This window comes from Harpia harpyja, chromosome 16 (genome assembly GCF_026419915.1).
Source record: "Harpia harpyja isolate bHarHar1 chromosome 16, bHarHar1 primary haplotype, whole genome shotgun sequence".
Classification (NCBI taxonomy): Eukaryota; Metazoa; Chordata; class Aves; order Accipitriformes; family Accipitridae; genus Harpia; species Harpia harpyja.
The window spans coordinates 27,559,774-27,572,438 of record NC_068955.1 but is presented as its reverse complement, the minus strand read 5'-3'; the positions used below and the strand labels follow the sequence as shown (position 1 = coordinate 27,572,438).

Genomic DNA, 12,665 nt, shown 5'->3' with positions numbered 1-12,665 from the left:
GTGTCTTCATTTTCTCCAGGGTGTTAGAAACTTTTCTATTTTTTTAAATTTTCAGTATGTAGCTTAAAAGCCTGGATGAACTTCTCTGGAAGCACTAAGAAGGGGGACAGGCAAGAAATGGTTTCATATTTATTCCAAACTTTAAATTATTACACTGAGGTTGAGATATGAGACTGTGTTGCCTGCTGAGTTACCTGGGACTTGTTCAGACGGTGACAGAACAGTAGTGCCTGTTCCCTGCCCTCCCATGAAGCCAGCGCAGATCTAAAACTTACCTGTGACCAATAGAGATTATGTGCAGACAAAACTCTTTCATCTTCTGTGCGATGTTCCCACTCCTCTCCATACAGCTTTCCGCACAACAGCGGGGGAGACAGTCCATACTGTGAAATGTTGTGTTACACTTGGCATGAAAACCAGAGCATCCTTGAAGTATTGCTGACAAGATTTTAAATACAACCTGCTTTGTTATGATCGTACAAGAGGAGTCAATGGTGTTGCATTAAATTAACAAGACTGCCTTGAGACCTTTTTTTTTTTTTTCTGGGACTTACTGCCTTTCATTTTTTTTTACCTTCTGAACATTGTTTCTACTTGGATGTTTTTAGTCTTCTCTTACAGTCTTAGCGTTTTATTAGCTTTCCTAGTAATAATCTTTCTAAAAAATATTAATTCTTTGGAAGAACAGCAATTGATCTTCTCTGAGAGAAATAGGGAAAGCTGCTTTTTGCCCGGGTGTGTGTATCTCTGTACAAGTGTACGTTGAGGGGGGAATCGTTTTGTACTGTGCTTCATCCTCCTTGGCAGTGCAAGGAGTGAAGACAGCGAGTTACGAGGGGTAAGGGTGCGCTCCCCTCTATTCCGTGGTGTTAGAGGGTTTGCGCATTGGAAACGTAACGGTCCTGCATAGAGGTTTTCAGAGTCAGCATCTTCCCAGTCTTCTCCTCTTCCTCACCCTCCCGCTTCCAAAAAGGGCTGCTGGAGCGCCTGCTCTTGCGGGAGAAACACCCAGGTACGAGTTTGCCCTCGCGTCCCTGATACGCTGAAATGTCGATTCGAAACTTGGCAAAATCCCAGTATCTCTTCCAGCAGGCACTTCTAAAATCTCATCTTCATAAAATAGAAAAACCATGCTGACAATGTTTCAACCCCTTTCTTTTCCAAAAGCAATTATTTTTGCTTTTTGCTAGTTTCCACCACGTCAAGCTATCATTCTGTATTTCTGTAATTAGCGTACCTCTCACAGGAGTGAGTCTGACAGAGAGACACTTGCTCAGAAGAGCAAACAAAACATTCTTTCTACCACTTGGCACAGAGGGAACTAGCAAAAAAAAAAAAAAGTGTAATATTTGGCTTTTTTTGCCTGTATGTCACTCATGGCTGTGAAAGTTATTCTAGTGCGTTGGTTTTATATCTCCCCATTTATCTGAGGTGGTCTTTAGCTGAGGGAAAGGGGGGGGGGGTGTTTGTATATTTATGTGTTTATATATACATATACCTGCACATAAGTAGAGAAGCACATAAATATATACACAAGTGTGTGTATATATATAGGCATGTGTTTGTATATATGCGTGAGGGTGTATACGGATGGGATTCAGTTTAGTTTGTATTAAACCCAGTTTACAGTTATAGCATGAGTTGCTGTTTGTATTGGGTCTGCGTGGCAAGATTTTGGTGGGGGGGGTTACAGGGGTGGCTTCTGTGAGAAGCTGCTGGAAGCTTCCCCCATGTCCGACAGAGCCAATGCCAGCCGGCTCCAAGACGGACCCACCGCTGGCCAAGGCCGAGCCCATCAGTGATGGTGGTAGTGCTGCTGGGATAACAGATTTAAGAAGGGGGGGAAAAACCCAACTGTGCACCTGCAGCCAGAGAGGGGAGTGAGAACATGTGAGAAAAACAGCCCTGCAGACCCCCAGGTCAGTGCAGAAGGAGGGGAGGAGATGCTCCAGGCGCCGGAGCAGAGATTCCCCTGCAGCCCGTGGGGAAGACCATGGTGAGGCAGGCTGTCCCCCTGCAGCCCAGGGAGGCCCACGGTGGAGCAGATCTCCACCCGCAGCCCGGGGAGAACCCCACGCCGGAGCAGGGGGATGCCTGAAGGAAGCTGCGACCCCGTGGGAACCCCGCGCTGGAGCAGGCTCCTGGCATGACCTGCAGATCTGTGGAGAGAGGAGCCCAGGCTGGAGCATGTTTGCTGGCAGGACTTGTGACCCCGTGGGGGACCCACGCTGGAGCAGGCTGTGCCTGAAGGACTGCAGCCCGTGGGAAAGACCCACGTTGAAGTTTGTGGAGGACTGTCTCCCGTGGGAGGGACCCCATGCTGGAGCAGGGGAAGAGTGTGAGGAGTCCTGCTCCTGAGGAGGAAGGAGCGGCAGAGACAACGTGTGATGAACTGACCCCAACCCCCGTTCCCTGTCCCCCTGAGCTGTTCGGGGGGGTAGGTAGAGAATCCAGGAGTGAAGCTGTGCCCGGGAAGAAGGGAGCGGTGGGGCGAAGGTGTTTTAAGATTTGGTTTTATTTCTCATTACCCTACTCTGGTTGATTGGTAATACATTTAAGTTAATTTTCCCCAAGTCGAGTCTGTTTTGCCCGTGACGGTAATTGGTGAGTGATCTCTCCCTGTCCTTATCTCGACCCACGAGCCTTTCGTTATATTTTCTCTCCCCTGTCCAGCTGAGGTGGGGAGTGAGTGAGCGGCTGCGTGGTACGTAGTTGCTGGCTGGGGTTAAACCACGACACTGTTATACCCATCTGTCTCAGCTTTAAGAATTAAACTGACTTAAAGCCGAGAGCCAGTGGATGTATACAGCTCATCCATAGTGACTGGTTACAATTCTGGCTATTGAACTGCTGTGAACTGATGGCATATTGAAAGTCATCACTGTTGTTCGATCTGTAATTTATTTGTTAATGATATACAAGTTTTCACTGGGACAAGGAATCAATAATGAATGTTTTATGATTTAACAACATAAAGACATAGGAGTTGCTTTGTTTAGAAAAATGTCCCATTCTACTATTCTTCTCCAACACTGATCCATATGGTGTGTTACTAAAAAGAAAACAACTGTGAGTGAACAAATATGAAATACTACAGACATAAATCTTCACTGCTGTTTTCCTATCAAGATGGCCTTTGTTATGTGGTCTGTGAAAAGAGTATGAAAGATTAGTCACTTATAAAGCATTTTTATATCATTAGCTTTTATTTTCTCTAAGGCAAACTTTTTTTTTCTTTTGTATATGTCTTAAATGTTGATGTATATTTTTAATTTCAATTAATATTTTTGGATTCCTATCTCCTATGAATTGTCTTGGTAAAATAGATGATCTGAATATTTTTTAGTGTGTACAGTTAGATTAAATTATGGATTTGTAAATGATCTTATATTTCATTAGCATTATTTCTGTCCTCTTCATTATACAACCTGCAAGGCTGTTCCTGTTTTGACCTGTAACATCTTTTGTCCTCAAGCTGCTCATCTAGAAGTCTCTGAAACCCTCAAATTTTTCTAAATATGACTAAGCTGAAAACATTTTTTTTAATCTGGCTCACTGGTAAATATATTAAACACAGTTCCTGCCAGGGCCACATTTTTAAGCTTTTGAAGTATTAAAATTTTATTAAAAATTCCTACTTTTTGTCATCTCACTCTTTAGGATTTATCTAGAACGTAAACCACCTGTTGTTATTTGATTTTTTCATAAAAGGAGTAGGTGCTTTATCAATAGATTTATTTTTTTTAATCAATAGTACCTTGATTATTCCCTATAACGTAATATTAATCCAACTTTTATTAGCTATTGTGTATAGTGGGAAAAATTTGCAAAAGAGTCCCCACCGTCAATCACTTCAAATGCACCATCTCAGAGGCTCAATTCAGTAGCTTAAACATGACTAAAGCCCCCCTGAAGTACTATAAAATCCTTGGCAGTACCACCGTCTCTCTAGAAGCTTTCAGGAGGGAGGCAGCCATCTCCTCTCCAAGTAGTTTTCTTAATAACATGTTTCATTTTCGTATTCACACCTGTTCATAGATCAACTTTGTTACAGGCAAGGGACTGTCAGAATTTCTCGAGTGCAAAAACTTAATGGATTTTCATCCCCCTTGTCAATCTCTTACTTTTTAATTAACTCCAATCGAATGTCATTTCTACTGAATGGATATTTATAAAATTTCTTGACATTTAATTTTCATATTAGGGTGTTTATTTTCAGTGTTCTCTGCTGAGTGAGGTAATTTTTATTGTGTCGCTATTTTAGCTGCAATAGGATGAATTCAGATTTACTTCCTGTTTTCTTAAGAAAGTCTGTCAAAAAAAAATGCCTCAAAGCATACCATTTAGAGATCTTGTTTTTTCTTCACGATTCCTTTGCTGTCCTTGACACAAATAGCTTACTCTATCCTAGACCAACGTTAACAACTGTAATATAAAAAAAAAAAAAAAAAAAGTTGCAGAAATGCCAGCAAACCCTGTAGTGGATATTATTGGGACTCTCTTGTTGAAGGCATGATTGCATTCATATTCCTATGAGCAAAGCTCATGTCCATATACAAATTATTTTTTCACCTTTTTTTCATTAATATGTTGAATCATGTCTAATGCGTAAAAAAATAGTCTATCTAGGCTTGATTTAGCTTCAAAAATCTTGAAGGGCTTATGGTAAACAGGAAATATTTCAGAGGAAGTGTTATGTTAAAATTTAAAGTAAACAAAATTACTGTTATGTTGCAAAGAGTCTTAATGACTTTTAAAAAGCCCTCATTTATTTTCCCCTCTATTTAAATGTATCAGTTTTAATAGCAAAACAAGTACAGAAATTCCAATGTGAACACATTTTAAAGTAATGACCAAAGATTATCAATATTTTACTATATTTCACATTTTATTTTCTTCACCTATGGCATCATTAATCCCACTCCTGAAGGGATTTTAATTTAATTACAGCAGAAATTTCAGTGCTGGGTAAATCTCTACTTAAGACTCGTAACACGAGATCTCTTTGGTTCAAAAACCTACTGTGTAATTAATTTTATTTATGCTGTTTGACTCTGTTTTCTGTGATATTAAAAAGCATATTGGCAAAGAAAATGACATTATTGCTGGCATAAAATAACAGTGATGAATCTAACAAGCTTTTCTGTACCTTGAGAGTCATCTGACTTCCCCATTCAGGGAATTATTATACATATCCCCACTCAGGGATCGTTATACCTAAGAGGTCTAGCAGTTTAGACAAGAGAATAGTAATAGAGAAGTCCTAACTAATGCTAGTTTTCAGCTGTTTGTTACTATTTCCTCACCCATCACAGGCAATTATAATTACTTATCGGTTCCATGGGACCACTATAGGAATAAACTTCACTATTTGTGATGAGATTTAAACATAAGAAAAAAAAGCTAGGTAAGTGTTAAGTTGTTAAACTTGCAGCCGCATTAGACTGTTATAGGGATGATAGGAGTAAGGGATTTGCCTAGCTATGAAAATTTTGTTTTGCTCCATTTCCTTAACTAGGCTAAAAAAACCACTGTGATTTTTTTTTTTTTTTTTGAAAACCATGAATATTTTAGGAAAAAATACAAAGTAGTTATCTGACATTTGTATTGACAGGTTGGCAAGACGTGTTTGGGGAATCGCAATAATTCAACATCTCGTTTGAAGACAGCAGAAACAGAGACAAGCTTTCAGGTATTCTGTTTCTGAGAAATTCTCGGGTTTTTATTAGATGGTCTTGTAAAGCATGCAATTACTTGAAGTATATTTACGCTTTCCACGCTAATGCTTTTGAGACAGACCTGCTTTCTCAGTTCAGACTTTGACTGTACCTAATCGCGATTCATCTGTTCAAAATGGCTTCTGGTTGGTAACAATTTGGAAACCTATTTAGTACCGGAAGAACTGGACTACCCTAGTAGTCAAATGACCTGATTTGATAACGTGATGTCCATAGCCCTGGGAATAGGAGAAGGGAGAAATTTCCAAAATAATTATATATCTGCAATGATGTGAAGCTGTATTCAGCCATGGTACCGACAGAACAGTCTTAAGCAAGTTGTACACCTGAGCTCTTCATTTGATAGACCAAGAGAAAAAGATAAAAATCACCATGATTATAAAGCGGCATCAGACTTGTATGGTTTTGCACTGTCAAAGATTGTTCAATAGGTTTCCTTTAGTAGAGATCAGGATCCTTTTCTAGACGCAGTTGACGAATATCGTATTCTGTTGTAGTAGTTTAAAAGTGGTACATCAGTTTAACAGAAACATGGCTCTGTGAGTACTATTGCCATGGATTTTTAACACACTTTTTAATTTGCTTATGTATGTGCATATTGTGTATGCAATGCTTACACTGATGTTATTTTCACCTTCAACAGAAGCTGCACAGCCCTCCGTGGACTAAACCTGAAGATAAAAAATCACCTGAAAGAAATAAGAAAAAAATTGAAGAGTCTGTTAGTACAAAAGAAAAAAACCTCTAAGCACTACTAATCTACACTAAAAATGCCCGTCACTTGCTCCCATCTTCATATTCTTTTTAGTCCAGAGGCATGAAATGTACTGGGTTTCTAAAGCATGCATTTTTCACTATTTTATGAATGTTTGTAAATTAGTCTAGAATAGACCAATTAGTACCTTCCAGCAATAATCCAAAATGGATGTTTGAAGAAATGCTTTGTAATACAGTCCAATTTTTGAACTCTTGTTCAACCTGGTCAGTAATCGCATACTATATATTAGTTTCTTTGTAAACAACAGCCATTCTCAAGCATTTTCTCAGTCTGTTCTATTTCATGTACCTTTATGGCAGATTAGGTTATAAATCAAATTAAGAATTAAGGGGCAGTTAATGGGGGGGGGGGGGGAAATATCTGTGTAAACATAGTTGAAGTACAACACAACTCATAAAAGCAACTGTAAAAATGGAACAGTGGGGGTCCATGTATACTTACCTTTCAGTAATACCATTTCAGATCTGCTTACTTAAACAATAAAAGTTGTTTGTTTGGTTGTTTTTTTTCTAACTGCTATCACAACTAGTCCATTTTTGAGCACTGATGTGTTGACAGAAATGTAGAGTTAAAGGGATGGAGATAGAGTCATGGCTTTTAGGATCCAAGCAAAAATTTTTGCAGGTAGAACCGAGTTAAAATTTTACAGCTTTGAGTACTAGTCATGGGAAGTCAATTCCATCCCTTACATTTGTGCTGATCTGCACAGGATAAATATACTTTAAATGGTAAAACCCCATTTTGTCCACTACAGGTGGCCTTTGGTCGCTCCAGCAGAGAGAAGTATTTTGGTTGGGGTGAGCTCTGTGACTCCTAGGTTATTCCAGTTTCTCATGGGTCACATACCCTATGATGAAAAAGCAGAAAGGAAGGGGGAAGAAGGAAGAGAGAATGCTTTTGCTTCTTTGTGCGTGTGTCATTATTGGTCTAATTTAGGAATTCACTAGAATTAGTGCCTTAGGAACAGTTAATTGCCTGCTGCAATGCTTTTTTGTTTTCCTCTTGCAATGAAGTCTTTTAAGCAGTTGTAACTTGTAAACTCCCACCTTCCTCTTACTACACACAGCAGCACATTACAACTTTTAGTAGATTGAAAGTAGTTTACTTATATTAGTTTGTTTTTCCTTGCTTTTGAATCAGTTTAAAAAGCACATAGACAAATCTTTTATTTCATTTAGTGGTGCGCTCTGCTTCAGTTTCACCTTTCAAGGTTTTACCTATCCTTCAAGAGTCTCATCCAATAGCTGTCTGTTCCTTGCTGGTGTGAATAATATTTCACCCTGATGTCTTGTATATGCTCCTCTACTCAAAGGTAGATATTTCAGAATGGTAGGTTTCTCTGCCTGGAGAAATTATAACAATTTTAAAAAGAAAAGAAACTCATGAGCTGACCAAATGATGGCAAAGTACTGCTCAACAAAGTCACGCTACTATCAAAGAAAAGATTATCCATGTTAAGCGTCAAAAGAAGTGAAATCCTGGCCACAAAATCAGAAATCAGAAAGGATCACTTCTGATCCTAAAATTAGTCATCATCAAACCGTACCTATCAAATACCATATGCATTTGTTTCAGGCAAATGTGGGCCACATAGCAGACACCTGCTGCATTTCAGTTCTAGCCACAGCAAACCTGGCTGAAGACAGTCTGTTGTATTTCAAAATTTTCAGAGCAAGAGACTTGTGATCCTGTCATAACTGCACCTGGCGCTAATTTCTAGTTATGTCAAAACCAACATTTCTTTGCGTATGATGCACCTTAACTGAAATATCTAAGGTATGGGCTGAAAACATCACTGAAACTGTTTCAGTCATTTGTCTAGAAAGGACATGGGTCTTCATGTACACGTCCCAGAGGAATGAGGTAAGCTGTCCTGCCTGGCATTCGTTTCACCTTTCTGAAGAATTCAGCAGTGCTGACAGCATATCTACTCTTGTTATAACTGCTTATTACTGCTGTGTCAAGGGATGGCTTGGGGTTGGTGTCCGCAACGTAAAAACCCTGTACCTTATTGGTCAGCAACAATCTAGCTTGCTTTTATTTATTTATTTATTTAACATACATGAAACCTGTGAATGGGTGAGCAGCCCTCTGCTTTCTGGTAATGTGCATCATGTAATTGATATTTCACCACCAGATAATTAATGTAATAAATTTGTTTACCATCAGAAAAACAACACAAAATATTGGGGTGAGTGGGGTGTTGTAAGGTTACTTTTTGTTTTGTTTCCCTGTCGTGGTTTAACCCCAGCCAGCAACTAAACAACACGCAGCCGCTCACTCACTCCCCCCCACCCAGTGGGATGGGGGAGAAAATCGGGAAAAGAAGCAAAACCCGTGGGTTGAGATAAGAACGGTTTAATAGAACAGAAAAGAAGCAGCTAATAATGATAATGATAACACTAATAAAATGACAACAGCAATAACGAAAGGATTGGAATGTACAAATGATGCGCAGTGGAATTGCTCACCACCCGCCGACCGACACCCAGCCAGTCCCCCGAGCGGCGAATCCCTGCCCCCACTTCCCCGTTCCTATACTGGATGGGATGTCACATGGTATGGAATACACCGTTGGCCAGTTTGGGTCAGGTGCCCTGGCTGTGTCCTGTGCCAACTTCTTGTGCCCCTCCAGCTTTCTCGCTGGCTGGACATGAGAAGCTGAAAAATCCTTGACTTTAGTCTAAACACTACTGAGCAACAACTGAAAACATCAGTGTTATCAACATTCTTCGCTCTGAACTCAAAACATAGCACTGTACCAGCTACTAGGAAGACAGTTAACTCTATCCCAGCTGAAACCAGGACATTCCCAAAGGTTTATTTTTAAGAAGCTTTCCTCTAGCTCTGGGATCATGATCTGGGGTATGTTTGCATCCATGTATGCTTTCACTTTTGTATGTCCCTTTTCCTAGGTGACGGTGAAGATCAGGTGAGACTGAACTGAACAAAGCTATGTTGGTGGGGAGAATTAATCCTCTTGCTTTGATTAAAGCTGTAGAAATCAGTTATGTCTAGTCAGAGGATTACTTGACTACCTTCAGATGGGACATTGATTGCCACTCGTTTTCAGTGTGATTAACAGCTTGACTTCTTGAAGATGATGACTGGGGGAATCCCTGCTTATCTTCACACCTACTATTTTTAGAATAATCCACATGATACAGAATGAAGAAAAATTATGATGGATAAATTAATCTTTTATCTGTATATGGTGTAGGTATATCTGATCTATTTTGTAGGTATGGCTTAACAAATCTTGCTAATCTGAAGATTCTAGTCTTGTATTGAGAGGTTGGTACATGTCTAGAGTGAAATCTATACTTCATGGTTGTATCTCAGAGAAGTGCAGTTCAAAACCATATAAACATCTTCTCAGTTTGAGAGAAAACTTCTTTTCAATTTATACCTGGAAAAAAAAAAAACCCACATCTTTTAGGGAGGACATTGGAATGTATAAGAGTTTGTGTGGTAAAAGTCAAGGGTTTTGAAAAGAAAGAAAAAAAAAAACAAAAACCACCCACCCTCACAATAATGCTTCCAAGCATTAACATTGCTTGTCACTAGCGAAGGTGTGTATATTTTCCCCTCAGTGGATCAATAACCATTCTTTCATTCCAGCCGTGAGAGTGAGTAGTTTCACTTCCCAGCGCTGGGCTGAAGCTAAACAGACCTTGCTATTTCCTCTGATTTGTAGTTACTCAACATTATAAAGAACATGGTCATAAAGGAGCTTCAGTTTATACAATCTAAGTCACAGTCGCACTTACTTGGTCTCTCTAGAATACTCTAAACCCCTTTTATGATCAGGTTCAGAGAGAACCATGTCGCTGGGTTTGTTTCCCTGTGCGGCCTCGTCATACCACAGGGCAGCACATCTTCAGAAAATGTTTTGTAATTCCATGCAGTTGCCTGGCAACCAGGTCATGGACCATATCCTTCTCTCTGTGATTAAGGATTACACATAAGGAGGCAGACCACTGTTCTATTAAGTATTCTGAAGTTTAGCAGTTAAAAGCAATTTAATTTCCAGTTTAAGAGCAGGCCAAACTTATTCTGTTTTGTAAGAGGATGAGACGGATTTTAGATTGTTTCAAGTTTTAAACTTCTGTTTCAATTTTCCTTTTGTGTAATAGACTTCTCTGAATTAATCTCTCTTTATCCATCCGTATCTGTGTGCATATGTATTTGTAAGCATACATGCATATTATATATATGTATATACATAAATTTACATGTAAATATGCATATACCTGTATGAGTGCGTATGTAGATTAAAAATTCTGAAGTGAGATTTCATCCATGGTCAGATTTTAATTTGCATTAGAAAATTTGTAACTAAGAGGAGTTCACTTTACCAAAATGACAAAGGTCAAGGCAATGCCTATTTACAAAAATAGAACACTGTGTTCCTCTGATTTTCTTGTTGAAAAGCTATAAAAATGCTTAAGCCTATTTGTGTTTAAAATGGGTCATTTTCTGCAGTAGAACATGGCAGATCATTGTGATTGAGTTAATTTTATTAGTTTGATTTCTGTTTTAATCATCAGGATGCATAAAAATAAGTCTTGGTGCTTCCCTGCTTATAAGTTAAGAGAATGAATCCAGCCCATTGTTGACCTTTCATAGTGAATTTTATATACATAGGGTGTTTTTCATTCAGCTATACAATAACCTGTGAAGTTTGTATTTTTTTTTTTTTCTAAAATAATGGGCTATAAAACCCCAAAATTACAATGGCAGTCCAGTTCAGATGCATATGTTACAAAGTGGTCAGAAGGACTGACTTTTCCATTTAAATAACTTCTTTCAATATGAACGAAGGAGGCTCTCACTGAGTCTTAGAACATTAAACTTAAGATATATTTGTCACGGGGGGATTGAAAAATGAGAGAGAGGGGGGGTTGGATCACTTAAAGAATCACCTCCAATTGTATTAACAACAGAAAAAATGATTTAATAGAAATTTGTATAAAAGTGCGACTTCACAGAACTCGATGGCAAGGTTCACTGTATTACTTAGTACGTGGATGGAATGCACACAGGAAAATTAAATCAGAATCAAACTAAACTTATCTATATAGGGACCAAAAACATAATAGGGTAAAAGGGAATGTGGGAAAAGGTAAGGAAGACCCTCCCGTTGAGTCATGAAGTTCAGAGAAGCCCCCCTTGCTTTCTAAACTCCTGTTGGAGTCTAGGGCAGCTGGATTGACTCCTAGTTCCAGACTTGGTCAATGGTTTACATCTAAAGGGATTATGAGCATAATAGCAGCCTAAAATTCATTCACAGTTGAATAAAAATCACGACAGTAATTTAAGCACAAATTTGAAAGTATTAACTTATATCTTATAATATACTTGCTATAACTTAATATCTTATAATACACTTGCTGTAACTTACTTATTATAGACTATTCAGGTTAGTACACGTGTGTGCATAAAGACACTAAGAGAAATACATATAAAAGAATAAGAGAGAGAGAAAAAGAGGTATACTTGTTAAAAATTCCCCTCGAGGTCAGTGAAAATCTTCACATCGAATGCTTCAGCATTTGTCTCCACGGGCAAAGGGTCAAGTCTTAAGTTGCAAAGAGAATCAGCCCAGGCTGTGTTGGCTTTTGGCGACAGACCTCCGATTTTCACAAACAGGAAAGTTTGCGAGCTCTGAGAGGTGTCCCATCTCACTCGGAGGGAGATGCTGGTCACAGCCCACTGCGGTCCAGGAGAGCTCAAAGGGATTCACTTAGTACCGCTGCTTATAGGCTTGGGAGATGATTGACTTTTGTCATCAACTAATTGCTAGAATCACAGCGGCTCTGGAAAATTTTGAGAATAACTCAAAACATGGATATGGGATGCTCCAAGACCGTCAGGGGAGGATTGTAATGTCTCAAGGTTGTTATGAGAACCAGCTACTCCCGTCCCCCGCCTCCGCTGGGACGCGGGAGTCCTTGAGACACACAGCATATCTCCCTGTCTTAGATGTGTAAGAGTTCTTGGCACAGTCAAGAGTCGTTTAACTGCCCGACTCGTTACACTTATGCTAAGGCTTAGCGAGCCTTGCCGAGTTCGTAAATCAGCCCGGAGAGGGGGAAAGAAATGCACCCCCACAACAGTGAGTTCTGTGTCTCTGCCTGACCTTGTGG

The 12,665-nt window shown here is 39.4% G+C and overlaps 1 protein-coding gene and 1 long non-coding RNA gene across 2 annotated transcripts in view; one reads left to right on the top strand and one right to left on the bottom strand.

Moving 5' to 3' along the window:
* Positions 1-7,029, top strand: part of LUZP2 (leucine zipper protein 2) — a 326,692-nt gene extending 319,663 nt beyond the window's left edge. The window contains exons 13-14 of the mRNA XM_052811608.1: positions 5,615-5,692; positions 6,382-7,029. Of these exons, the coding sequence (XP_052667568.1) occupies positions 5,615-5,692; positions 6,382-6,486 (183 nt within the window). The 3' untranslated portion in view covers positions 6,487-7,029. The remainder of the gene's footprint in view (positions 1-5,614; positions 5,693-6,381) is intronic.
* A 221-nt stretch (positions 7,030-7,250) lies between these two features.
* On the bottom strand, positions 7,251-12,282 carry LOC128152894 (uncharacterized). Its single transcript, XR_008238785.1, has 3 exons — positions 12,016-12,282; positions 7,734-7,859; positions 7,251-7,363 (listed from the first exon to the last, which is right to left on the bottom strand). It is a non-coding gene; the product is annotated as an uncharacterized LOC128152894 (long non-coding RNA).
* Positions 12,283-12,665: the final 383 nt, after the last annotated feature.